At 56.2% G+C, this 27386-nt stretch overlaps 1 protein-coding gene across 1 annotated transcript; it reads right to left on the reverse strand.

Annotated features, from left to right (window-relative positions):
- Positions 1–4086: 4086 nt before the first annotated feature.
- On the reverse strand, positions 4087–13836 carry BCL3 (BCL3 transcription coactivator). The gene is made up of 9 exons (XM_059382194.1): positions 13346–13836; positions 11461–11614; positions 6869–6977; positions 6445–6649; positions 6264–6352; positions 5989–6066; positions 5194–5361; positions 4846–4963; positions 4087–4693 (listed from the first exon to the last, which is right to left on the reverse strand). The coding sequence occupies exons 1-9, from the start codon at positions 13599–13601 to the stop codon at positions 4506–4508; spliced, it is 1365 nt and encodes a 454-aa protein (XP_059238177.1). The 5' UTR covers positions 13602–13836; the 3' UTR covers positions 4087–4505.
- Positions 13837–27386: the final 13550 nt, after the last annotated feature.

Here is a 27386-nt window from a genome sequence, read left to right on the forward strand (position 1 = left end):
CCTTGGGATAGGTGTGACCATATGTCTAAATTCTAGGCAAAAGAATGTGATATGCATAACTTCTTGGTTGTGGTTTAAAGGGCAGGGGTGTACACCTGACTTTCTTTTTTCTTCTCAATGGTTGGACTATGGATGTGATGGTGGGTGCTGGAGCAGCCATCTTGGACCATGGGGGTACGTATGTCAGGTGAAGGCAGACGAGCTGCAAAGTAGGAGTCTGGATCTCTGACATTCTCAAGCTACTATTCTAGCCCTGGGTACATTAATTGGACCTTTACATGAGAGAAAAATAACTTCCACCTTATTTAAGCCACTCTGTTTTTTAGTTTTTGTCAGAACAGCTGAATAAAAAGTCTAGGTAATGCACACATCTAGGCTAGGTCTTCATTACCTCATTTTTCCATCAAGACAAATAGGTCCCATCCTCTTTCCTTCCCCTGGCTTGCCACCTTCAAAACCAATTCCCAGATGATAACCACAGCAATTCCTGTTTATCAAGTTCTTTCTCAGCACCATGCTGTTATAAGCACTGTACAAATTCATTGGTGTTTAATTCTCACAACAGGGCACCTGGGCGGCTCACTGGGTAAAGCATCTGTCTTCCGCTCAGATTTTAAAATCTTAAAAAAAAAAATCCTCTTGACAAACTGGCAGGGTGGACCCATTATTATGCCTCCTTTCCACAGATGAGGAAACGGGCTCAGGGCTGTGATGTCGCTGGAGGTCACACAGCCAGGAAATGGAAGGGCAGGACTCGAACTCAGGTCTGACTCTCGGGCCTATACTTTCAATGATGCATGCACTTTTTATCCTTTCCGGTAGCAATGTGTGCGTGAGCACATGCCTGGTGTGCACAGTTAAAATAATAGATGCACGACTTTCCTGCCTGGCAAGAGGGCCCCGTGACCATGAGCATGGGCTTTGAAGGCGCAGACCTGCGCTTGGATGGGAAGTTTGCTCTCTCGGGCTCTCAGTTTTCTCATCTGGAATATGGGTGCTGTCATGGACAATAAATGACTACTGATATTTACATTCCTTTTTTTTTTTTAAGGTTGTATTTATTTATTTGACAGAGAGAGCAAGAATGGGCAGGCAGGGGAGAGGGGCAGAGGGAGAGGGAGAAGCAGCCTCCCACCCGAACAGGGAGCCTGATGTTTAGGGCACGATCCCAGGACCCAGGATCATAACCCTTAACCGACTGAGCCACCCAGGTACCCCCTATGTTTCTTTTCATACCCTCAAACGGTCACATATGGTGACACGGGACCAGATGTGGCCACGGAGAATCACGGGTGCCATGACGTGGAGGGTATGGGCGAGGGTGGAGGTGTCCCATTCACTCGGCCATTACTTCTCAAGGGTCTGCTCTGCGCCAGGCGACTTGTGCCGGCTGCTGTGGTTGGGGGGTGGGCCACAGGGAAGGAGACCCAGCGCTGCCCTCCCAGAGCTCATGGCCTACTGGAGAGACGGTCACGTGCGTAGTCTTATACGGGTTGGGGGATTATCACAGGGGAAATTCTCACACACAACTGTTTGCATGGGGGGAGGCTCAACATTCTCTCTGTAGGGGATTGAATGGTGGGTCCCTCTCCCCATAAAAATATGGCCCTATCCTAACTCCTGGAACTTGTGAATGTGACCTTATTTGGGGAAGAAGGTTTTTGCAGGTACAATTAAGGGAAGGATCTTGAGATGAGATCATCTTGGATTATCTAGGTGGGCCCTAAATCTGCTGACGTGTGTCCTTCCAGGAGATGGAAGAGGAGACACAGACACGCAGAGAGGCCACAAGAAGACGAAGACGGAGGCAGGGAGCCAAGGGAGGTACTCACAGCCCTGCAGCGCTGGGGCCAGGAGCTGCTGGAAGGGGAATGGGGCCTTTGGAGAGAGTACTGCCCTGCCGACCACTTGAATTCAGACCCCTGGCCTCTAGAACAACAAGAGGATAACTTTCCTTTGTTTTACACCCCCTGGGTTGTGGCCATTTGTGACAGCAGCTCTTAGGAAACCAAGGGACCCTCTAAGGTCAGGTCCCGGCGGGGACACTGTGGCCCAGAAGTGGGTTCAGAAACAGCGGCACGTGGTCACAAACACACCCCAAGATGTATAGCCAGCTAAGTCGGGGGGTACCCGACATTGTCTCCCAGGAAGACATTAAGGCGACTGGCCCCAAAGATACAATGTGTCATGGAGTGGGACGCCTGGGTAGCTCAGTGGGTTAACCCGCTGCTTTCGGCTCAGGTCATGATCCCAGGGTCCTGGGATCGAGTCCCACATTGGACTCCTGGCTCGGCGGGGAGCCTGCATCTCTCTCCACCTCTGCCTGCCTGTCTGCCTGCTCCTGTGCTTTCTCTCTCTCTTTCTGACCAAAAAAACAAAAACAAAACAAAACAAAACAAAAAACGTGTCATGGAGTGGTGGCAGCAGACATGTCATAGTGGCCAAGATAGATGAAGAGCCAGAGGTTCAGTGAGGCCCCCATTAAAAAAAAGAAAGCATCACTCAGAAGCACTCACCAATAGAATGGGACCGCTGTTGCCAGCTTCTCCCACAGGACACCCTTTTCATCAAGCTTGGGGCAGTGGGGACCAACGTGGGTTCGAGTCCTTCCTTGGGGGTTCCAGCTTGTCCTCGGTCTCCCCCACCATACACTCATCTTCCTTCCCCAATGCTCAGATCCCCGTAGCAAGTCTCTTCCCCTATACCCGCCTCCTAGTAATGTTGCTTCTCATATTGAAGCCTGGGGTGGGCTGAATAAAGGCTCTCAGGAATACTGATGTTCGAATCCCTGCGATCTGTGGAAGTGACTCTAAATGGCAAAAGGGCTTTTGCACATGAAATTAAGCCTCTTGAGATGAGGAGAGAAACTTGGATTCTTTGATGGGTCCAGTATAATCGCAGGGTAATCCGGGTAGGAATGGAGTAGAGGGGCACCTGCGTGTTTCATGGGGTTGAATGTCTGATTCTTGAATTTGGCTCAGGTCATGATCCCAGGATCATGAGACTGAGCCCCGTGTCTGGCTCTGTGCTCAGCACAGAGTCCTGCTTGAGATTCTCACCCTCTCTCCGCCCCTCCTCCCATGCGCTCTCTCTGCCAAATAAATAAAATCTTTAAAAAACCAAAGACGAGGGGTGCCTGGGCGGCTCAGTGGGTTAAAGCCTCTGCCTTCGGCTCAGGTCGTGATCCCAGGGTCCTGGGATAGAGCCCCACATCGGGCTCTGCTCAGTGGGGAGCCTGCTCCCTCCTCTCTCTCTCTCTCTGCCTGCCTCTCTGCCTACTTGTGATCTCTGTCAAATAAATAAATAAAATCTTTAAAAAAAAACAACTGAAGAAATGCAGATGGAAGCAAGAGATCCAAGGATAGCAGGGACCATGAGACAAGGCAGGCAAGCACCTCTAGAGGCTGTAAAAGGAAAGGGGACAGATCCTCCCCTAGAGCTTCTGGAAGGACCAGCCCTGTTGACACCTTGACATTGGGCCTGTGAAACGGATTTTGGATTTACGACCTCTAGAACTGTAAGGGAATCTATCAGTTGTTTTAAGCTACTAAATGGGGTGCTTTGGGACAGGGGTGACAGGAGATGAAGGCAAACCCTGAGTGACCTAGAAGTGACACACCCACAGAGTCAAAACCCAAACCTCGTATGTCAGGGGGGCTCTGACACACAAAACGTGGCCCGCCAAGTGAGGTAGTCACATACCACCATCACAGGATGACCATAGGTTTCAACCCTGGGAACGCTCCCCCAACTGCTGAGCACAAGGTCACGGGACACAACAGGGACCCACAAACCTCAGAAACATACACATACACACATGCATGCAGACGGCCAGGATCTCTGTGGAATCCAAAAGGGTCCCCTGGAAAGATCTCAACACTGTGTCGTCGCCACAAATGATGGCACAATGCCACGACACAAGGAACACATTAGACGTCCCAGAGTCACCCACACGTGTCATCCTCAGTGAGAGGCTCACAAGGTCACTCCTGGAGGCAGCTGGAGAGGATGCCCAGCCCAGCTGTGTGCACACACAAACACACTTCCTCCAGGCCTCCCCATGAAACAGGCCCAGCCCAGCCAGGGTATGGTACAAAAATAGTTTATTACAAAAGAAATCCAACCAAAATGCCTCATAATTTACATTTGTTATCAGTGCCTGGCTACAGCCTATCTCCCCCACTCATCCATCTTGGTGGAGTGGCAGGGCGAGAGAGGAGTGACTATTCCCTGGTTCCAAACCAGTTCTGGGGGAGAAGGAATCTGGGTGGAATTCCAGACAGGGGACTGGTGCCTGAGAGTAACAGGGGTAAGAGTCCTGGGTCACAGGTAAGATATCTGCTCAGAAGAGGGGGTTTATGGGTAGATGCTTATGCCTCTGTGCAAATCCTAGTCCTGGAGGGGGGGAGGCAGAGTGAGGTCTTCACAGTTTCTAGGAGGGTTGGCCCCACAGGGCAGGGAGGTACCCCCCCGCATGAGTCTGAGATCTGCCCCCCCCATCCCTCTCAGCTGCCTCCTGGAGCTGGGGAGGGGGGCACCGGCCGGCCAGGGGCTCGGAGGACCCCAGCGAAGGGCAGGAAGCCAGGCGGAGATGAGGGAGGAAGGAAGAAACTGGGGGGAGCCATGGGGTATCCAGGTGGATCCTTGGGGGGAGACTGGGAGGGTGAGGAGGAGGGTGACGCAGAAAGGAGACCTGTGGGAAGAAGAGAGGGGTGGGAGTCAGGGGACACAGGACCAGACCCACCTGGGCGGGCGCTTTGGGGGCCCGGGGGAAGGGCACAGGGGTCTGGAGGGCTCTGAGGGAGGGGCTGGCAGTTGGTGTCCGGGAGGGAGATCGGTTCTCACCGTTAGAGCTGAGGAGGCTGCTGCTCTCAGGGGAGGTGGTGGCACTGCGCTCCGGCGAGGGCTCTGGCTGTGATGCCGGAGCAGGCCGGGTCGCCTTCCCCCTCAGGATGTCGATGACCTGCAGAAGGATGGAAAATGGGGGTCAGCACCAGGTTGCTCCAGCCCACGCTGCGCTCGCTCTCTCCGTTCTCTTCGTGCACGGAGCCGGCTCGCGTCTCCAGGTCCGCTGTCAGAGCTCGCTGGGACCACAGGCCGCCCCCTCCCTCGCGCGCACCGAGATGTCCCATTCACGCAGGCCGGCCTCGGGCAAGGTCCTCCTCCCCCCCCCACCCCCGCGCTCACACTCACCCGGCGGCTGCGCGCCACCATGAGCGGCGTGTCGTTGTGGCAGTTCTTGAGGCCGCTGTCGGCGCCGCTGCGGACCAGCGTGCGCACGAGCGGGAGGAGCCCGCGGCCGGACGCCGAGTGCAGCGCCGAGCTGCCCGAGTACATCTGAGCGTTCACATTGGCGCCGTGCTGCGGGGCGGGACCGCGGGTCAGGACCCCCAGCGCCCGGCGGGAGGGGCGGTGGATGCGGTGGGGGCGGGGCCAGAGGAGGGGCGGGGCCGGGATGAGGTCGAGCGAAGGGCTGGGGACCGAGGCTGGGGTCCCCGGACAGAGGCAAGGACCTGGGCGGGACTAGATCCGGGATGGGTGACGGAAGGGCGAAAGCCAGAACCCAAGGTGGCCCGGAGCGGGACTGAGCAGGCAGGGTGGTCAACCCGGGATAGACACCCGCGGTCCCGGCCCGCCGAGGTAGGGGCGGAGCCATTGAAAGGAAAGGTCCAGAGTCTAGGCGGGGCGGAAGGACAGCACGCGGAAAGGACCAAAGCGAGAAGGCGGGGTGCGCAAGGCAGGCGCTGCAACGGCCCAGCTCTCTTTGGGGGCGGGGGAAAAAAGGAAGAAGGTCCCGGACAAGAGGGGGTGGGTAGTGAAGCACAGGGTTGATATAACGAGGCCTAGAAGGAAGGGACAGATCTGGAAGTGTAGCAAGAGCGGGAGCCAGAGCAGGAAAGCAGGGTCGGTGCCAGGGACAGGGGCGACTGCTGGGCCAGTGCCGGAGGGAAGGGTGGGCGAGAGGCCAGGGGCAGGGGCTGTACCCACCTGCAGCAGTAGCTGCACCATACTAAGGCTGTTGTTTTCCACTGCGTGGATGAGCGGGGAGCGGCCGCTTTTAATGTCCTGCAGAAGGGCGGGAAGGTCTTTGTGAGCCTTTCTAAGCTCTGCCCAATCAGCCCGCCAATATCCCAGCTGCTTGGTCCACCATCCCAATCGGGTCAGACACTGGAAGTCCCACCCCACCCACTAGTGCGGTCTCCACGTAAGTCCCGCCCCCCCAGCTCCTCTCGGCCCCACCCCCTTGGCCCGGGCCTGCTCACCACCGCATCGATGTCCGCACCCCGCTCCAGCAAGAGCAGAACGGCTTCGGGGCACTCCATGTTCACGGCCACGTGCAGGGCGGTAAGCCCTGCGGTACAGGAAGACTCAGTTAACCTGGGTCTGGGGCTGGACCTGAAGTCTTGCCAGACAGACCCACCCGGCGCCAGGGTAGGTGCTCACCATCGTAATTGCGGGCCTCCAGATCCACAGTGCCCGGGGCTGCACTGTCCAGCAGGGCACGCAAGCAGGTCGGGCTGCGGTGCTCACACGCCAGGTGGGCTGCCGTCTGGCCATGGCGGTCCAGTGCCATGGGGCTGGCACCAGCCATCACTAGCAGCCGGACCACAGATGGCAATGTGGTGATCACAGCCAGGTGTAGCGGTGTCTGGGGGCACAGAGACTGTGAGGGACCTGGGCCTTGCCCTGTGTCCCCGTCCTGACCGCCCCCCACCAGCTCCAGTTTTACTCAGGGGACCAGAAATCTGGAGTCCGTCCTCTATCAGATTCAAGAGTCAGCACCACCGTGCCCCTCCCCCAGCTCCTAGGACTCAGGAATCCAGACCCTCAAGCCTCTCTTCCATCAGATCCAGGCCCCCAGGCTCACCTGCCGCAGGTTGTTGTAGATATCCAGCTCCCGGCCCCCATGCTGGAAGAGGCTGACCAGGCGGTGCACGGCTGCCAGATTGCCCTGGACCACGGCGATGTGGAGTGGCCTGGGGTGGGGAAATCACAGGCGTTAGAGGGGCTGGTCACCTCTCACCGCCACACACTTTGCTAAGTCCAACACGTGCCGGCTACTTTGGAGTGGATCCAGCATCCAGCCACTCCTGAGCCTCACTCCCTTATCCCCGTTCAGCCACCATCGCCCTCACTCCTGGACTGTTCCCTCCTCACTGGCCTCCCTGCTGCCTCCCACCTCTGCCCCACTGGCTTGTCGCCCACCTAGCAGCCAGAGAGACCCTTCTACAACCTCAATCAGGTCAAGTCCCTCCCCTGCTCAGAACCCTCGGCATCAAGGCTAGACAAGCCCTCTGTGATCCTGCCTCCCCCTTTTCAATCCATTTGGCTTCTGCTCCCTTCACCCTTCTTGGCTTCCTTGCTGTGCCTAAACAGAACAAGCACACTTGCTTGCCTCCTAGAGCCTTTGCACTGGCTGTTCCTCTGTCTGGAAGAGTCACTCCCACGCCCACCCCCGCCCCATCCTCTGCACAACCTGCTCTCCTCATTTGGGCCTCTGCCCAAATGAAACGAAATGGTGTGGCCACGGCTCACTCCCCTTTCCCCCCCTTCCCCTGCTTAATTTTCCTCCACATCATCACCTGACATTGTACAGTTTTACTTGTTTCCTGTCTGAGTCTCTCCTTCTAGAATGTCAGCGCCACCCAGGGCTGGGCGTTTTGTCTGCTTGGGTCTCTGCGCGGTGCCTAGGAGCGCAGCTGGGGCTGAGTAGGTGTGCCACAAGCATGCCCTGCATGAACGAACCCATCGCGGTGGCCCCTGGCCATCCTTGAAGCTGGTGAGCGCGCTTCCCCTTCTCTCCCTGCCCCCGCTGCTCATCCCTGACCTGAGTGCAACGTTCTCTCTAGCAGTTGGGATTGCAAGTCACACTCAGCCTCCAACCCCTGAGCATTCACTTATTTGGAGGGATTTTTGCCCAAAGGGGAGGTGGGATATACTGGGACGGGGTCACTGCTCTGGACACCCAGGGTCGTGTCCCCCCCTCCTTCTGGACTTTAGGACTCACTCCGTCAGCTTCTGGGAAGCTTGTCGGCTCTCAGCTCTCTCTGGGAATTACCCTCCGCTGAAAAGCACTGCTTGTCCGGGTCATGAGCGGGGGACAGCTGCCATCCCATGGCATCCAGTGGCTGGTCAGTGCTGGCACAGAGGGCCTAGCTTTTTGGCCCCATCTCTAAATAACACTACAACTGCTGCATTCCCTGGGTGGGTGGGAGGTCAGCTAAGGCCCCCCCCCCCACCTGCTGCGACCCCCAGCAGTCTGATTTTTGCCTAATCCTGCTTCCTCCCCACCAGCCTTGATCTGGAGAAGTTTCCCAATACACTCTGGGCTCCTGCCCACAGCTGCCGACCTGGAAGAGCCAGGGAAGTCTGTGATGACTGTGTGTATGTTTGTGTGTCTGGGGGCGGGGGGATGGCCACATGAACACTGAGCTTACAGGGGTGACTGTATACACACGGGCTGCACAACATCTCCACTCACTAGAGCAACGACCTTCTCAACCACCACTACCGCTTCCTAACCAGAGTCCTGCTAAGTAAAGCAGGTGAACAGCGGGGCCTCGCCACCGTGGAACGTGCTTCCAGAATTCGCAGGGTAAACCAGCTCCCTAAGTGCTTTGGTAGCTGGGGAGAGATCCCGCAGCAGCCTCATCCCCCTGCTCCCCTCCCCCGCCCTCCTGGAGGCTTTGAGGGGGTTAAGCAGGCCGGGGTGCAGACTGGCCTGCAGCCCTCCTTAGCTGTGGAAGAGCCAGAGCCAAGTCACGTGGCCCTCCGCTTTTCTCCCCCAGACGGCATCGCCCACAGAGGGCTCTGCGGGTGAAATGCGGAACCTGGAGATCCTGATCCGTGAAAGCCAAATTTACAAGGAAAATATTGGGGGAGGGGCCGGAGCTGGGCCGGGGGAGGAGGTGGGAGTGGGGAGGGGCCCGGAGAACGGCTCCCTTCCCTCCCTCCATCTCCCAGGAAGCCCGGCCTGGGTCCCTCTTGGGGCGGGCGGGGTTAAGTGAGGGCAGAGAGAGCGAATGATTTCAGAGAAACCGTCCAGGCCTGAGTTCCCATAAACGCGCGGGCTGCAGGGGGTGGGGCGGGGCTGGAGGAAGTGGGGACGGGAGGGGCGGCCCAGCCCTCGGACTTCCAGTAACAGGTCTGCTGGGCGGGGCTCCGCTTCCTGCTCCCGGGGGAGGGAAGCCTCCTGCCGGGGATCTACCCCGGCCACCCCCGGCACCCCCATTTCCATCCTCGCGTGGGGTGGAGGAGGGAGGCCAATCAAAGAGACCTAAGCTTCCCCGGGGGGGGGAAAGAACCCCAAGTTTTCCAGCTTAGGGGCTCCTCTGGAACTCCACCCTTCAGGGTTCAGACTCCAGCTGGCTCCTTATCCCCCATATCCTGGCATCCACCCCTGAGATCTCTTAGGGTCCGGTTATATGGTGCCCCAACTCTTGGCGGATACCAACTTCCCTAGTCCCTGTGAGTTACAAACCCCCAAGCTGTTCTGTAACCCGTTCCTTAACTTCCCCAGGGGTCAAGGAATACAGTACCCGGACCTCTGCTCTCTGGGACTCGGAACACCTCCCCTCTCTCTTGGAGGAAGACCCAGATTTCCAGCTTCCCGGTGCTGTACCGAATACAGTACCCGGACCTGTTGAGGGTCCAGATGCCCCGAGATTCTTGCTCCCTTGAGTCCCTAGAAGTCCAGGCTCCCAACTAAGCTTTGCTGCTTTGGGGACCCAGACTTAACCTGTCCCCCTCCCCCACTCCCAGCCTAGCCAGCTGTCCATTCCGGTAAAGTCTTGGCCCCAGCGGAAGGGGTTAAGGTTAGACTGAACGCCGGGAGGGGGAGGCTGCGAGTGAGTGACGGCTGCTGACGTGGGGGAGGCAGAGCAGCTGGGCTGCGGTCAAGTTCTGCGGGAAGGGATTTCCCCCAACAGGCAGCTGAGGCTGAAGTGTTTGCTTTGGAGGGAAGGGGGGCGGGGAGGGCGGGTGGGGCGCAGGATTTGAGATTGGTGTGCCAAGGCCGCTTTCTGTGGCCCGTGTTCACAGGCTGCAAACAAAATCATCCCCGGATGATTTTTTTTGCAGATACAAAATCTATTTCGCTGATGACCCCAGAGGTACCTAGAGTGGGAGGAACTAGTTTTATTCAGCCTTTTAGATAGCTCAGACACTTTCTCCTGCTTGGACCTACAGAATGGCCCAGAAGCACCTGGGGAGGTCTGTGAGAACAACTCCCCCCATCCCCTGTGTGGAGGACCTACTGTGTGACCGGCCCTTCTGTGTTCTCTGCGTCTGTACATCGTTGCTCTGAATCCTAATTTTGATAGGTCCGGTATAAGCCCGGATTTCCAGAAAGGGGTGCTGAGGCTCCAGAATGTGACCTCACAAAGTTGGCCAGTGATAGAGGACCCCCTGCCCCCCCACTTTCTGCAGCAGTGAGCTTGTCCTTTCCATCCCTATCAATTCCCAGATAGTTTATAGAAGCCATTCCTTGTCTGTCTCACACACTTTCACACACTGATGGTTCTTGTTTTTAAGGTGGGTGGGGGGGAGACTGGCAGAGAGGGGCGAGAAAGCGGCCAGCTGGAATTCAAACCTGGGTGGATGAAATAATAATGGGCACGGTCAAGGGTGTGGAGCGTTTACTGTGTGCCAGGCACAGAGCAGACCCTTCCCCTGCAGCAGTTCTCAGCAGCCTCGAGGACATGTTCTCCCAACTGCAGGCGATCTATGGCATTTGTGAAATCAGTTTAGAGACTGTCAACTTAATTGACTGACCTCTATGACCATGAAACAGTGGAACAGACTAGAAGAGAAAATACAGAGTAGATTCCATCTAGGAAGGGGACTCTTGTTCTGAGCAATTTTTATTTCAAGCTTCTACGTGTGGACGTGTGCTGGGTATAATGTAAAGTAATGATGACAGTAGTATTAAGTAATACTTATTGAGCACTTGTAACTTAGCAGGCTCAGTGCTAAGAGCTTAGCATGTGTAATTCACGTAACAAATCTATTGCTTAAAGATCTTTCGCATGTCTGGATTTATTTAAAAATAATTTTTGGGTATCACTGGGTAATATTTTATTATTTTATTTTAAAAAAGCGATCCCTATACCCAACATGGAGCTTGAACTCATGACCCCGAGATCAAGAACTTGTATGCTCTACCAACTGAGCCCGCCAGGCGCCCCTCTCAGGTCTGGATTCTGATAAACATTTTGAAGCCCCCTGCTTCAGAAACAGTCCTGGGTGGTAAGGGCTCTCAGAGTCCCCATTTTCCAAAAGAGGATACTGAGGCGCAGAGTGGGGAAGTGGGGGGACCTTGCTCCAAGTCACAGCCAGCAGTGGAGACGGGACTCTAACTCAGCTGAGGGAACTCGAAAGCCCAAGCTGAGTGTCCCTGTGTTGTGGTGGGTGAGGTGGGGGGAGGGCTGGCTCCCCCATTTATGGGGGTGCTTTACTCACGTGTCTCCATCCTCATCTGCACGGGTGGCCACGGCGATGTCAGCTGACAAAGGGTGTTCCATGGAGCATACCATGGGGTACAGGGGTGTAGGCAGGTTCAGGAGAGGAAAGAGTGAGCCCATAGTCGGGGTGGGGTATATGGGCAGTAAAGGTCCTGGACAGAGAAAGGACGTGGGTGAGGCAAAACCTGCAGACCCCCGACTCACCCCTACATCCAGGCCTTCGCACCTGCTGTGTCACCTGCCCCTTTTTCTAGGTCCCTTTTTCATTTAATACTGGGCCCCAAATGTCCAAGACAGACTGGTCTTCCACATCCTTCTGGACTCAGGTGGCTTCCTCACTTCACTATCTCCCCTAAGCCCTGGTCACTGTCTTTGTCACTTATCTCTTCACTAGTCTGACTCCCCGTGCCCTACTAGGCAGAATTCCTTAAGGACAGGCCTGAATCCCATCATCACCCATCGGGGGACCCCAGGACCCGTTTGCTGAGTGAATTTGTGACTGAAGAAGGTTAGGAATGGCTGAAGCACTGAGTGTAGCGTGTGGGGTGACTGTGTAGAGAGTTGGGGAGAAAGGTGGGTCAGAAGGAGAGAGGAGTGGAGTCAGACGCCAGACACCATGGCAGCAAAGTCATTTCCACCCATCACACAGATGGGGAAAACTGAGGCCAGGGTTTTCATCCAGGGAATGGGAAAGGGAAGGGAGCAGTGGCAGGCTTCCTGATGCACACCCCGAGGCTTTCTAACTGCTGTATTCTGATGGGGTGGAACTGGGCCAAAGTCTGGAAGCACTAGGCATGGGCTCTCTGCAGCTTTGGGGTCACTCAGGGGTGGGTGATGTGGGCACAGCTGTGGAAGGGGATCCCCCTCCCTTGAGACAGAATGGGGAGAATGGTGCTTGGCCTCCTGTCATCTCCAGACTCTTGAGGGCCCCCACCTGTACACCCCCAAGTTTGCAGGTCCTCGTATCTCCAGTACCAGGCCTTCGTGCCCTGTAGCCTTTTGCCTGAACACCCCCAAATTCTTCATCCCGGCCCTAAATCCTTCAGTCCCAGAATTCCCCCATCCTGTCCCTGGTTCCTAGAACCCTCAACTCCAAGCCTTGACTTTGTGACCACCTGAATTCCTGACCTCAGATGACACCTTGAGCCTGTATTACGACCATACATAACTGGGTGCCCAGAATCCCAGATCTCTGTCCTGCTGAATCCTCAGGACCCCCACTGCCTGGGTCTGTTTCCTTGGATCCCTGTGATCTCAGATATTGGGGTGCTTAAAACTCCAACTCTGTTCTCCTGATCCCCACTGTTCCCTGATATCCTGATTCCTGAGATTCTGATCTGCTGGCTGACATCCCTAGTATGTCCTCTTAGAACCCCAGTCGCTGCTTCCCTAACTCCCTTTGACACCGTGTATCTGGATGCCAAGAACCCCAATTTCTTGGGCCCGACTGCCAAGCACTGAGTCCTCATAATCCTAGATATCTGGGTTCTAAAAAGCTTGTAACTCTGTGTTCTTGGGACTACAAGCTCTGCAGACTTTCGTATCTGTAGCGCTAGGCACTGGCCCCTGGGTCTGCATATCTGTGGCTCTCAGACTTTGGCTCTGTCCCTCAGGGCCCCCTGGCACCCAGAGTCCTGGGACCCCCATATCTGTGTCCCAAGGCACCGCTCCCGGATGTTCCCACAACTGTGTCCCTGAGACCTCAGGCTCTGCCCCCTCCCAGCTCCTCAGTAATCCCCTATCTGTGTCCTTGGGATTCTGTCCCCCAGCTTCTCGGCTCCCTGGGAGCCCCTGTATTTGTGTCCTGAACTCTGTTCCCTGGCTTTGGTGACCCTATGCCCTGTCTGACCCCCACCTGACCAGGATCCTTGGGAGCCACTCACCCTGGTAGTAAAGCGCCTCTGGTCGGGCCAGTCCGTGGGGGGCCGCGGGGACCGCCGGGGAGTCGGAGCTGCCGCCTAGGGGATCCGGGGGGACCACGGGGCCCGCGGGACCGCGGGGGCCGACGGGTTCCGGGGAGGGTGCGCGCAGCGGGCGCTTGCGGAGCGGCAGCGCGGCGCCGGGGGGCCCGGCGGCCTTGGGCCGGGTGCGCAGGTCCACGGGCCCCTCGTCCATGGCCCCCGCGGGGCATCGGGGCATGGGGCCGCCGGAGACGGCGGCCGAGCAGGCGGTCGGAGCGCGGCTCGGCTCGGCTCGGCGGCACGGGAGGGTGGCTGCGCCGGGCGCCGGGACTTCCCCTGCCGCCGGCTGAACTGAAGGGACTTTTGTCGGCCGGGGCGGTGCCGGTCGCCCGCCTCCCCGCCCCCGGCCCCCCCGGGGCCACCCGTCCGCCCCAGGGGTTTCCTGGACCGCCGCCGCTCCCGTCGCCTCGCGGTGCTGCTCGCCGAGCGTCCAGCCTGCGCCGCGCCCCGTGCCCGCCCCCTCCCGACCCGGCGGCGCCCCCGGCGGCTGGGCCCGGGCGGGGGGCGGGGGTGTGGGGGACAGGAGGCGGGGTCAGGCGTTGGGGGTCCCCACCCCTGCGGCTGCGGGCCTCTCTCAGTCGCTGCCTCAGTGTTTAGGTGTTTCTGGCTATTTGTCTCCCTTGCTGTGACTCTGTCTCTGACTCTCCCGTTTGGATGGGTTTCTCTCTGGGTCTCGTCGGTCTCTCTCTCCTTCTATCTCTGTCTCTGTGTCTCTCTTGTGTCTGTGTCTCTCACTATCCCTCTTTTCTCGAGTGGCCGGCTGCCCTCAGCCTCTCCCCCAGGGTGGGATTCCAGGAGGCCCTGGGCTCACTACGGCGCGGGTTCGAGTCCCGACTCCCATTTCCTCGCCGGGTGACCTTGACCAGGCACTTCCCTTCGCTGAGCGGTTTCCTCCTTTGCGGGAGGAGAAAAGACGCACCCAGGTCCGGGACTGTTCTCGGCAGGCGCCCAGGCGCTATCCCTCTGCCTGCCCTCTCGCCATCTCTGCCTCTTCCAGGTGTCCCCCAAGGTGGATCCGAACTTCGCTGGGGGTGGGGTACGGTGGGGAAGTGCCCAGAGAAACACTGAATGTGCCTCCCTCTGAGGGATCCCTGCACCCAGCCCGAGCTTCTGGGCGAAGAGATCGTGAGAGACGAAGGGAAAGAGAGACAGAGAGATAGCGAGAGAAGAGGAGACACAAGACCAGAGTCTGGGCGACCACAGCCCGGGCGACCACAGCCCGGGCCGGGGTGGGGGTGGGGGTGGGACGGCCGTTTGGCTACCCCTTCTCTCCCACTTTCCCTTCCCCTCCGGGTGGGGTTGGTGGGTGGGGAACAGGCCGGGCGGGTTGGGGGCATGACTCAGAGGCAGGCTGGAGCTGGTGGGCGGGGAGGGGCAGAGGCGGGCCTTTTCTGGGTCCCCGCCCCTACCGCTCTCCTCTCCGCCCCGGGGCGGGACCCTAGCGGCGCGGGGCTTTCCCGGATTTCCCTTGAGGTGGGGCGGTCGCTGGGGTTGCGTCCGGGTCAATGAGTTACGGGAGGCCAAGGGAGAGGCTTTGGGGACGTGGGGAGGGTGGAGCAGAGGAATGGGGGCTGCACCCCGGATCTGTCGAGGAGGCACGCAGGTCCCCCTGGTTCTCTTTGTGTCTCCCCCTGTCTCTGCGACTCTGTCCCTCCATCCATCCCTGGCCTCTCTCTCCCCGTCTCCGGCCCCGCCCCCTAGCTCTTTTTGTCTCCCGATCTCTGTGTCTCTGTCTCCCTAGCAGCGTCTCTCTGGGACCCTGAAAGTCGGTGTGGCGCCCCGGTCCCCAGGAAAGGACTTTGCCCAGGACTCCAGCTCCACCCCGGTGGATCTTTAACCTGGGATGTGAGGAGCAGCTGTTGGCAGAGAGAGGCCTCACCCCTTCCCCTTTCTCTCCTCTCTGCCTCTTTCTGGGCACCCCCCTCCTCCTTAGCCCCTGTAATGGGGAAACATCTGGGGGGCAAGGCCTGGACCCAAATCCCACCTCCACCTCTTGCTGCCAGTGGGAACTCAGACAAGTCCTTTGTCTCGAGACTCAGTTTGGTCTTCTGGCAAATGGGGCCAATGTCATCCCCTGCTTCCCCGTGGTGGGGTCACTTCAAGTGAAGGAATTAGGTTGGACAGTTTCGGGGCTGCTGTTCTCATCTACTCAGACCTCGCCTGTGGGGACTCTCAGATGGCAGACGGGTCCAGTACCAAGCACCGCCCTGCTGCACAAAAGGGGAAGCTGAGCCTCAGAGGGGTGGGGCTTGTCAAGGTGGTGACCCTGAGCGGTAGGGTTGGAAGGACACCCAACTTCCTCCTCCTCCCCGTCTCCCTGTAGCAGGTAGAGCGGTGGCTTTGGGCCTAGGCAGGACTGGTGCGGGTGGTGCCTGCATTCGGCCCAGAGCGGGGTTGGAAGAGCTGAGAGAGAGAGTGCTGGGGTTCTTAGACTCAGGATGGATGAGGGATAAAGGTCTGAGGGAGGAGGCTCAAAAGGAAAAGACAGGTCTGAGAGAAGTAAATGGTCTACGGCAGGGGGAGAAGGGAGAGAGAAAAGGTCTGAAGGAGGAAGTGAAGGGCTGAGGGAGAGGAGGACTGTCTGAGGGAGGAGGGGCGGACAGAGGAGGAGGTCTGAAGGAGGGAGCACTGTCTGAGAAAGTGTGAGAAGGACCAAGTGAGGAGAGCAGCTCTGAGGGAGGAGGAGAGAGTTGGTGATGGTATGTGTGTGTGTGTGTGGGGGGGTAGTTCTGAGTGAAGAGGAGACTTGAGCATGAAGACCCGAGGGTCTGAGGATGGAAAGCATGGTCTGAGGGAGGAGGGGCATTTTGAAGAAGGAGCCTCCCTGGGGGCAGAGGGAAGAGAGGTGAGCTTGGGACCAAGCAGGGACTGAGGCAAGGGAAGAGAAGGGAGGCCTGGAGTCAGCCCCGCCCTGCAGCTGTCTAATTTCCCAGAATCTTCTATGGCTCAGGAAAGTCCCAGCTCCCACAACCGCCTCCCTCCAGTGTCGGGAATGGAGGATGCGGAACCAGGATGACTGCCCCCTCCTTTCCCCCCTGGCTCCCTGTGCCCCAGACGGGGAGAACTAGGGTCTCCCCTCTTTGGGCTTGAGCTCTGGAGGCCCCCTGCTGGCAGGGGCAGCCCCTGGAAGAGTCCCAGGAGCTTCCCAGAGAGAGCTCGGAAGTCCTACAGCATGTCTAACCACTTTCCCTCATGCAGGCCGCCCTTGGCGTCTGTCCCAATCTTTCCCAGCTTCCTACTGCTTCTTCCTTTCTCCTCCCCATCACCCCACATCCTTCTGGGGAAGGAAGGACCAAGGCTGTACCTATTCAAGGCCCAGCTGGAAGGCTGTGGGCCTGGGGCAGCTTTCTAGCTCTTGGGGGCTTTCTGGAGGGGAGGACGGTACTTGTCAGACCCTAGATTCTCATGGGCTTAATTCCTGAGCCCTTTTCTGCCCCAGTTTTTGCTCCCAGCTGAGGCCTGGCTGCAAGGCCTGTGTTCTGTCCTCATTAGCTGCGAGACATCACACATTTGCTTAATGAACCTCATGGAACCTCAGCTTCCTCATTCACAGAACAGACTGGATCAGGAAACTGACGCTTCCACGCCTCAGGGCCTGATGCATAGGAAGGACTGGACGCCATGGGGCTGTAATTATTATTATTAGTCTTATTATAGCCATAGGAACAATGATCATTATTATTATTATTATCAATTAATCACAGAGTCTCAACAGCAGGACCCAGTTCATTGAGGAAATTAGGATTTCCCCATGCTAGGCTTGGAGACATGCGTTTGAGGCCCGGCTCTGCCGTGTGTTCGCTGTGTGACCTTGGAGAGGTGGCTTTCCCTCTCTGTGCCTTCGTGGTCGCTTTATAGCTCGGGTAATAAGAGCTCCTGCTTCACAGGATTGCTGCTGAGCCGACGGAGACCAGGTGTGCAGGAGGAATGAAGGAATGCCTGATGTCTGTTCTTGTCTCCATATTGCCTGCCCTTCCTTATCACCCCTTCTCCATCCAGGGGTGAGACAAGATGGGCCCATTCACTCTGGGCTGAGCTCCCACTAAGAAACGGCCCATGCAATCCTCTCACGGTCTCGTGAGGAAATCCAACAAAAAGCCCCATTTTACAGAGAAAGAAGCAAACACCAAGGAGGGAAGTCACTGCCCTAGGGCCATATGGCAAGGGGTGTTGGAGTGGAGGGAGGATGGAGGGGTCTCTGTCCCCAGCACCCTGATGGCTGCACCTGCTGACCTGGGGGGGGCAGCCGGCCCCTGGAGACCGATTAGAGACCTCTCCTCCCTAATTCCAGACCCTTCCCTGGGTGGGAAGGATGTAGAAGGGGAAACTCAGACACAAAAAGGCAAAGCTGTGGTCAGAGATTTGCCGGGATTATGGTCTGTCTGCAGGCTCCTCTCCTGCCTCCAGGCACCGGGAGGGAGTGAAGGAGGTCGAGCTGATGGAGGGAGGGCGCCTTGCAGCAGGAAGGTACAGATTCCAATTTAAGAGAGGTTTGGGGAGAGCAAGCAAAATTACAGGCAGAGGAAAACAGACGTGAGGCAGGAGCTGGAGGGCCCTGCCCCAGGTCACACGGCTTTGGGTCTGCGGACACAGCTCTGATCCCAGAGGCTGCCCCTACGCCCCCCCAAGGGGTGGGATGCAGGCCAGCTTCCTGCAGCGTGCTCCGTACCTTCTGGTTCCTCCCCACCCTGGGGCCTTGGCAGCTTCTGGAACCCCTGGCACTAGGCAGGATCAGCTCATCTGGGGCCTTGGCCAAGACTTAATCTTCCCCTTTCTCCCTCTTGCTGGGTCTGCACGCACGACGCTGAGTCAGAGGATTGCAACATCACTCCCCAGGCTTTGGGACCAGACACCCTCTGCCCCATGCACCGCCTTGATCAGACAAAGGTGATGTGGTGGGAGAGATCCGCGGCCATTGGCATCTGCCCTGGGTTGGGGAGGGGGGTGCTTGGGGAAGGTCAGAGGGGTCCTGGGGAGGTGATGGCAGACAGATGGTAGACAGTGCCACGTGGGGCCTCAGCATCCTCATCTGTCAATGGGGGGTCACTGTGTAACTGGGTTCGAATCCCAGCTCTGCCACTTACCAGCTGTGTGACCCTGGGCAAGCGATTTACCCTCTCTGAACTTCAGTTTCCTTATCTATAAAGTGGGGGCAAAGCAGTGAATCCTCACAGAGTTGTGAGGGTCTCAGGATTTCAGGAACACCAGCTCAAGCTGGCAAGGAGCTAAGTTCTTGGTAAATAGAAGGTATCGTTTTTCCGTGATTGCTATTACTAATACTGGTACGGGAGGGGCTGCCACAGAGAACACGATCCTTGGATCCCCCTTTAAGAAAAGACTTGTGGCGTGGCTGCTAGGCATGCAGATGGCTGCTGGACAGCCTCCCACAGTTGGCTCCTTCAAGTTCAGCCGTGGCTTGCCGGTCAGGGACACCATCTCCTGGGCAGCCTCTGGCCATTGAGGGAGCCGGGCGAGGTAGGGGTTTCCGGCTATTTCTGCCTACTGTGGGGTTCCTCCAATGGGCAGTCTTTGCCACAGAGCCTCCCCCTTTGGCTGACATGGTGGCCTGATGATTCCTTCCCCTCTACCCAATCCCACCTCCCCCCTTCCCTTCCTCATGGATGGCCCTCCCTAACTATGCTCTAAGCCTCTGCTTTCTGGAGGACCAGATCGGTGAGGACGGACTCTGGGATCAGGCAGTCTGAGGGTGAGTATTGTCTCTGCCTGGGTGGCTTTGCAGCAGGAGCTGATCTCCCTGAGCCTCAGTTTACCCCCCCCCCCCCCCCAGTCAGGAGAAGAGTCATGTGATGGCTCCCCATGAGTCAGCAGGAAAGCTTTTGGCACACTTACCTGACACACATACACCACACTCCTCCTTCGGGAGCAGGTTTCCAGCTAGGTGGCCTCTGGCAAGTCTATGCCCTCTGAGCCTGGAAGGTGGAGATGGACCTCATCCTTCCCAGGGTAGGGCACCGGCGGGGTCAGGTGTGGAAAGCCCCGGGGAAGGCTGGCACACAGGAAGTTCAAGAGCCAGCTGGTGTCATTCTTGTGATCCCCCTGAGGGGCCGAGCCAGGGGTGGTGGTTGGTGAGCTGTAGGGCAGGCATGTCTGACCCCCAGGGGGGCCCCTGATCTTGGGCTGACCCATGCAGGGAAATCCCAGGGCTGGGAAACCGTGGTATCCTCCTGTAGAAGCTCCCCCATTCTAGGATACACCACAGAGCGGGGGAGGGGAACCCTCAATCAGTGGACAAGGGAGGAGGAAAAATGTACAAGAAACAAGGCTGCCTCTTTCATCAAGCTTGAGCTCCCCAAGGGTGGGAGGAGGACCTCTACCTTTAGACGGGGAGGTCCGTGAGGTGGGGGCACGCTCCCCATCCGTGTGGGAGTTTGTGGTGTGTTTGAGGTGCGTTCTTTCTCTTCTACCAGACCTGACAAAGAGGAGAAATCTGTATGGATTAGGGATCTCGAAGAGTGAGTGATGCCTCTCCTATCAGACCCAGAACTCTCCCTGGGTGGGGGGTTGGGGGGTGCCTCTCATGAGACTGGGTGTTCCCCGGAGATAAGGAGGCACGTTTCCCTCATCTGTCTGGGACGGTGGTTCTCAATTGAGGGGAGCTTTTTTGTCCCCTTCCAGGGGACATTCAGTGAAATATTAAACTAGACCAGAGCTTCCTGAAGATAGTAGGCATGCCTCCACCATCAGACTGAAGTTCCCTGAGACTGAGTGTGGTTCCTGCTTCCTCCATCAGACCATCTCACTAAGCTGTACAGCTTGACTCAGCCATTGTACCAGGAGCGCTGTGAGAGTGAGATTAATCTTGTCCCCATATTAAATATGAGGTATGAATTACCCTGGAGGGAGCTGTTGCCTGCCTCCTCCATCAGATTAGTGCTTGCTCCCAGAGATTTGAATTGGGGAAGTATCTCTCTCCCACCAACCTAGCCGCTCCCTGAGATGGGGCAAGCCTCCCCCAATAAACTTGGAGGCCCCCCCTTTCCAATCCCACTCCCCAGGGCAGAGCATGGAGCCTATCCCGGAGGAAGGGACAGCACCCTCCCTGAAAAGCCAGACTTTTTCCTGGAAGTTGGCATCTCCCCGGTGTGAGGCCACAACCGCCCCTGCGGCCACCAGGGCCTAAAAATACAGATGCAAAAGTTCCCTGGGCTCCTGGGAAAGCCAAGGTCACGCCAGCCTCTTCCTCATTTGAGCCAGGGACATGAAAGACTCACCTCCCCTGTCCCCGCCAACCATCGTCTGTCCCATTGGGGGACCCCCCCCCAACCCTCCAACAGCTTCCTGGGAGGGTGAGGACCAGGGGTGTGGGTCTCCAGCACCCCACTTAGTGGAATGGGGTCGCCAGCTGGAAGAAACCTTCACACCCTGCCTTCCAGCCCCGCACCCCAGGGCAGGCTGTTTGCTCATCTGAGAAGCGTGGGGCTGGCACCAGCCGCTGGTGCAGCTGTACCCGCAGGGCACCTAGCTCTGGGCTGGCTGGCAAGGGATGGGATAAATGGGGGGCCCCTACAGCCATGAACTGCCGGGGTTGGGGGGGAGGTGGTGGTTGGCTTGCGGCGTCTACTTTGGACATCACCCACCGCGGAACTTGTCACTTTGGCCTCCTGCGGTAACACATTGTCACAGTACATTTGCTCACTTCTGGGAAAATCAAATCGTATTGTGTGTTTCACATCCCAGTTCTCCTCTTGTGGCTTCTCACTGCCCCCTCCCGCCTCCCGGCTCAGGAATTTTGTGTCCCTGCCGCCTGGAAAATAAAGTCCTCCGAGGATGATGCGCAATTGCGGGATTAAAAAAATATATGTATTTTCAAAAAAAAAAAAGTGTATTTTCTAATGATGAAATATAAGCGGGGGGGCTTTGCATAAAATAAGAATGTTCCATTTCACGACCCGTTATAAAGCGAACCATTCGCTGCGGTCAGAAATGGTTTTGCTCTTTCCTTTGAAGCCCCTTCATGCCTCTTCCAAATCACAGCACTTGTCCTCGCCTCAAAGCAACCCATAAATTCTTTCATGGTTTTATGGCTTTCTTTGATATGTTTGCTGCCTATGAATACGCCCATGACCACTACAGTATTGTGTTTTTAATAAGGGGATCTTACCGCGCAGGTGGCTTCTTGTGTTTAGCTGTATCCCTGTGCGCTGTGGACACACGCTCGTGTCCGTGGGAGTGCCTTCGTGGGCGTGGCTGTGTGCTTTTTTTTTTTGCACGATATACCAGTTTGTCAATGCAGTCTCCTGTTGAGGTACATGCATGATTTTGACGTGTGAGTGGCTCTTTTGACAAAGCTGTGTGCCTCTCCTGGTGTCCCTGAGCACCCCTTTTTCTGCATTCCCCAAGAGCAGGGTTGTCGTAGGAGGGGCCGATGCTGGGTCTAGGTCCAGGGGTGCAAGATATGGCCAGACAGTTTTTCCCTGTGATTGCACCATTAAAAAAAAAAAAAAAAGATTTTATTTATTTATTTGTCAGAGAGAGAGAAGAGCACAAGCAGGGGGAGGGGCAGAGGCAGAAGCAGACTCCCCGCTGAGCAAGGAACCCCCACAGGGGACTTGATCCCAGGACCCTGGGGACCATGACCTGAGCCAAAGGCAGACGCTTAACCAGCTAAACCACCCAGGCACCCTGACTGCACCAATTTGGACTCCCATCTCCAATGTCTGCTATGGGTTCTACTTGGCTTCTCTCCTTGCCAGCACTAGCTCTGGCCAGACTTTTAAAGTCTGAGTCACCCTGCATGCCTGTGAGTGTGTGTGTGTGTGTGTGTAAGAATCTCAGGGTGGTTCAAATTTGTAATTCCTGGCTCAATAACAAGGTTGAGTACCTTTTCCTGTGTCCATTGTCTAGTTGAATCCAAGCACAACAGAATCTTCACGGCAAAAAATTCTAGAACCCCGGGCACCCGAGTGGCTCAGTCGAGCAAAGACCGATGGAGACTCAGAAGGGGGTCAGATCAGAGAGGCGTAGGAACTAAGGAATGATAGAAATGCATTCTTGGCAAATCTCAGGGGTGCTGTCTTAAAGTCTCAGAAACAAGGGCGCTCCAGAGGCAAAGGCCCCCTGACTCAGGGTGGGAAGGGTCTGGGGGAGGCCTGAGGATGAGGCCTTACTTGCTCTCATTCTTTCTGGGGGCGGTTCCCACCACTTCTCATTCCCGCTGGCTCCCATCGCTGGTCCTCCCCACACCTGTGGATGGCTCCTAACCAAGCTGCTCCCACCCACAGAGGGCCCCTCTGCACCAGGCACCACCTTCCCCTACTCCCCTCGCCGGATCTGCCCCTCTGTCCCTACCTATACCCCTGCCTTCAATAGCAGCTTCTCCCCCCCACCCTCCTGCCCACACACACCCTTTCCACGGCAGCCTCAAAAATACGCCTCTTCCTCTGAGATCCGAACCAGGGCACATGGTGGGGGTTCCATAGCGGGGCCTCAGCTCCAGCAGCCTCTCCTCCAGGAAGTTCTCCCTGATTCCTCTCCCTGGGCTCGGTGGGGTGCCTTTCCTGGGTTCTCTCACTGGAACCCTAACTGTGCTGGGATGTCACATCCCTGTCTGGGGGCCAACCCAGTCTCCCCTATGTCTCCCCATATCCCTTGTGAGGTTAGGTTTGTATACCCACAAACACGGCTCCAAGCAGCTGAGATCTCCGGGAACCGGTGTGTCAGTCCCCTCTGCGTATTGTAAAAGGCTTTCTCACAATGCTCTGAATTGTACCTCTTTATCCCGTCCCTCTGGGACACACTGATGGCTCCACTGGCTTTTCTAGGTCAACCAAGGAGTGCCCAGTGGTGCAAAGGGACCCAGGCAAAGCCTGACAGATCTCAGTCCAGGACCTGCCCTCCTGAGACACAGGAACCGGTCCTGGTCACCGGCTCAGGTCTGAGTTCTGCCCTAAAGGCTCACAAAGACCTTCTGTTTCATTTATAAATATTTCTTGCATCTACCTGTGTACCCATAGGTGAGATCTGAGACCTCAACACCCACCCTGAATTCGATCCCTTCCCCACTTCCACCTCCCCACTCCTTCACTTGAGGCACAGAGAGGTTAGGGGCTTTGCCTAAGCTCACACAGCCAGGGAAGGGCAAGGGAGATAAGCTTTCAAAAATCAACTTTAAGGGTGCCTGGGTGGCTTAGTTGGTTAAGTGACTGCCTTCTGCTCAGGTCATGATCCCAGAGTCCTGGGATCGAGCCCCGCATCAGGCTCCCTGCTCCATGGGGAGCCTGCTCCCTCTGACCTTCTCCCCTCTCATGCTCTCTCTCACTGTCTCTCTCTCAAATAAATAAAATCTTTAAAAAAAAATCAACTTAAAAATAACTTTATTGAAGAATCATTTACAGATAATAAAACGCACCCATTTTAAATGTGTACGTTGGAGGAGTTCTGATAAAAGTCGATAGTCCTCTTATCATATCCCAAGCCAGATATAGAATATTTCCATCACCCCAAAACCTTCCCTGTGCTCTTTTGCAGTCATCCACCCCCCAGATCTCCAGTCTCTGGAAGCCACTGATCTGGTTTTTTGTTTGTTTGTTTGCTTGTCTTATCTCTATAGTTTTGCTTTTCTAGAATGTCAAAGGAATGAGATCATACAGTATGTGGTCTTTAAAAAATTATTTTAAAAAATCGGGGGGGGGGGTGTGTGTGCCTGGGTGGCTCAGTGGGTTAAGCGTCTGCCTTCGGCTCAGGTCATGATCTCAGGGCCCTGGGATTGAGCCCCACATCAGGCTCTCTGCTTGGTGGGGAGCCTGCGTCCCCCGCTCTCTCTGCCTGCCTCTCTGCCTACTTGTGATCTCTCCCTCTCTGTCATATCAATCAATCAATCAATAAATCAATAAATCTTTATTAAAAAAGAATTGGGGATTCCTGGATCGCTCAGTTGGTTAAGCATCTGCCTTCTGCTCAGGTCATGATCTCAGGGTCCTGGGATTGAGTCATGCCTTGGGCTCCTTGCTCAGCAGGAAGCCTGCTTCTTCCTCTACCTCTGCCAGATGCTCCCCCTGCTTGTGCTCTCTCTCGCTCTCACTTTTGCTCTGACAAATAAAAAATTATTTAAAAATTGGCATGCAGTAAAATTCACTCTTTCTGGTGGATGGTTCTATCAGCCTCTCTCTCTGCATGCCTTTGTGTAACCACCACCAGAATCTCTTTACAGATGATTTCCATCACCCCCCCCGCACCCCAAATACCCACATGCTAGTCATCTGTGGTCGCACTTTTTCCCTGTCCCACCTCTGGTAACCACCCAGCGATCTGCTCTCCGTCCTTATCCTCTGGCCTTTTCCCGAATGTCTGATAACAGGGAATAACGTTGCCTTCGGAGCCTGGTTTCTTCCACTCTGCTTCGTGAACCCGAGATCACGCACGTGGTCGTGTGCGTGGGTAACTTGCCCAGTCTCGTCGTCCGGCAGTGTTCCGCTGTATGGGTGGACCTTAGTTTGCTTAATTACCCGCCAGTTGAAGGACACCTGGGTTGTTTCTAGTTATTGGTAATTATGAAGAGAGCTGCTGGCGACATGTGTGCACAGGTTTTTGTATGACCATAGGTTTTTATTTCTCTTGTGTAAATACCCAGGGAATGAAATTGCTGGGTCTCATGGGAAGTGTATGTTGAACCTCCGGGGAAATTGGCAACTGTTTTCCAAGGCGGCTCCTCTGGTGGGACCTCCTGCCAGCAGGAGGGCGCCGGTGGCCGGGCTGTGGGCTGTAACCAGAGTCAGGGTCAGTGACATGGATCTGTGCTCCTGACTGCCGAGCGGCACCAGTCTCTGAGATTTTATTTATTATTTATTTGAGAGAGAATGCGCATGAGAGCACAGCAGAGGGAGCAGCAGAAGGAGAAGCAGGCTCCCCTAGGACCCGGGATCGTCACCCCAGCAGGAGGCAGACACTTAAGCACCCGTGCCACCCAGGAGCACTGTTTCAATAAATAATAATTGCGGGGCGCCTGGGTGGCTCAGTGGGTTAAAGCCTCTGCCTTTGGCTCAGGTCATGATCCCAGGGTCCTGGGATCGAGCCCCACATCGGGCTCTCTGCAGGCCAGGGAGTCTGCTTCCTCCTCTCTCTCTCTGCCTGCCTCTCTGCCTACTTGTGATCTCTGTCTGTCAAATAAATAAATAAATAACTTTAAAAAAAATAATAATAATTGTGAAAAAAGCTGTGTCCACTGTGGTCGCTGTCTATGCAGCTGCAAGCCAAAACACAAGATAAAATAAATAAATTGGGAAGAAAAAAAAAACCAAAGGAGCTTCCTGGGCTGAGCAGCGAGATCTTCCAGAAGCTGGAGGGAAAAAAAATGTGGTGCTGGCTCCAAGTATGTGCCATGGGCATACCCGGGGGAGGGGGACGAAATGTAGGCCTCGATGTTCTTGTTGGTGCGCAATCTTTGGAAAGAAACACAGGAGACTGGAAAAGGTGCAGACCTGGAGGAGGAGCAGGACTGGGGTGGGACGGGCCCCCAGAACATGGTGGAGAGGTGACTTCTCACTTCTGTTTTGTACTTTTTGGATTTTGAAACTCCTGAGCATCTTACCTCTCCTAAATAAACACACATGATGCACCGGCTGTGCCAACAAGTAGTTTAGGCCCCATTGTGGTAACGAACAAGTCGCCTTCCAGCCCTTGGGGAGTCCCAGTCCAGTCCCCCAGACAGACTGTCAATAAGACAGGAGAGTATGGCCAATGTCAGCTAGTTGCTGTGCAGGAAAATAGAGCTGGCGGGGGGCTGGGGTGAGGAGTGGTTTAGAGCGTGTTTTGTGTTTTGGGGGCACCCTGGCGACTCAGTGGTTAAACCTGTGACTCTTGATTTTGGCTCGATCATGACCTCAGGGTCGTGAGATGGAGCCCAGAGCCCAACAAGGGGTTCTGGGCTCAGCGGGGAGTCTGCCTGAGATTCTCTCTCCCTTTCTGTTTGACACTGCCCCCCCTTAAAAAAAAGTGATTTTTAAATTGAGTGTTTATTTTATTTTATTTTTAAAAAGATTTTATTTGACAGACAGAGATCACAAGTAGACAGAGAGGCCAGCAGAGAGAGGAGGAAGCAGGCTCCCCACTGAGCAGAGAGCCCCATGCAGGGCTTGATCCCAGGACTCTGGGATCATGACCTAAGCTGAAGGCAGAGGCTTTAACCCACTGAACCACCCAGGCGCCCCTAAATTGAGTGTTTAAAGGAGGCTCCCTATAAGGAGTGATGTTTGCGCAGAAACGCGAAGGAGGTGAGAGGAGCCTTGGGCATCTGGGGGAAGAGTGTCCAGACCAAGGGAACAGCAAGTGCGGAGGCCTTGAGGCGGTTCCCATTGACTGTCTGAGAGCAGTGTGGCTGGAGCAGGGTGAGCCGTGGGGGAGTTGAAGTGAGCTTGGGGAGATGCGCCGGGGTGGGGTGGGGGGGTGTTGAGCAGATTGGGTGAGCCACTTTGAGGACTTGAGATTTTGCTCAGAGGGAGATGGGAGCCATGGAGGGTTCTGAGCAGGGCAGGGATGTGGTGTGACCTCGGCTTTAACAGGGTCCCTCTGACTGCCTGAGGGGGGGGGGGAAGGGCAGAGGCAGGAGCCCAGGGAGGGGGTTGTAACGGGCTGGACCATAGGGGAGGATAGGCTGGGCCAGGACAGGGGGGGGGGCAGGTGTGGGGGGCAGCTGAGATGGGGACAAGTGGCAGGACTCAGGAGCTAGTTTGAAGGTGGCATTCCAATACATGTTCTGGCTACCGTGGTGGGAGCTGCGTGGAGGGGCACAGAGAAGGAGGGTGGGGTAGGGGGCGGGAAGCAGGCCTGGTTTGTGGAGATGAGGGAAGGCATTCCTGGAGCTGTGATGTTTTAGCAGGGACCTGAAGTGAGTGGGGGAAATGTTGGAAAGAGGAGGAAGCTTAGAAAGACAGCAAGGAGGGTGGAGGGGAACAGTGGTCAGGTCACACAGTGCCTACTTGGCCTGTGGCCTTGGTACAGCATAAGT

Source organism: Mustela nigripes, chromosome 17 (genome assembly GCF_022355385.1).
Source record: "Mustela nigripes isolate SB6536 chromosome 17, MUSNIG.SB6536, whole genome shotgun sequence".
NCBI classification, from domain to species: Eukaryota; Metazoa; Chordata; class Mammalia; order Carnivora; family Mustelidae; genus Mustela; species Mustela nigripes.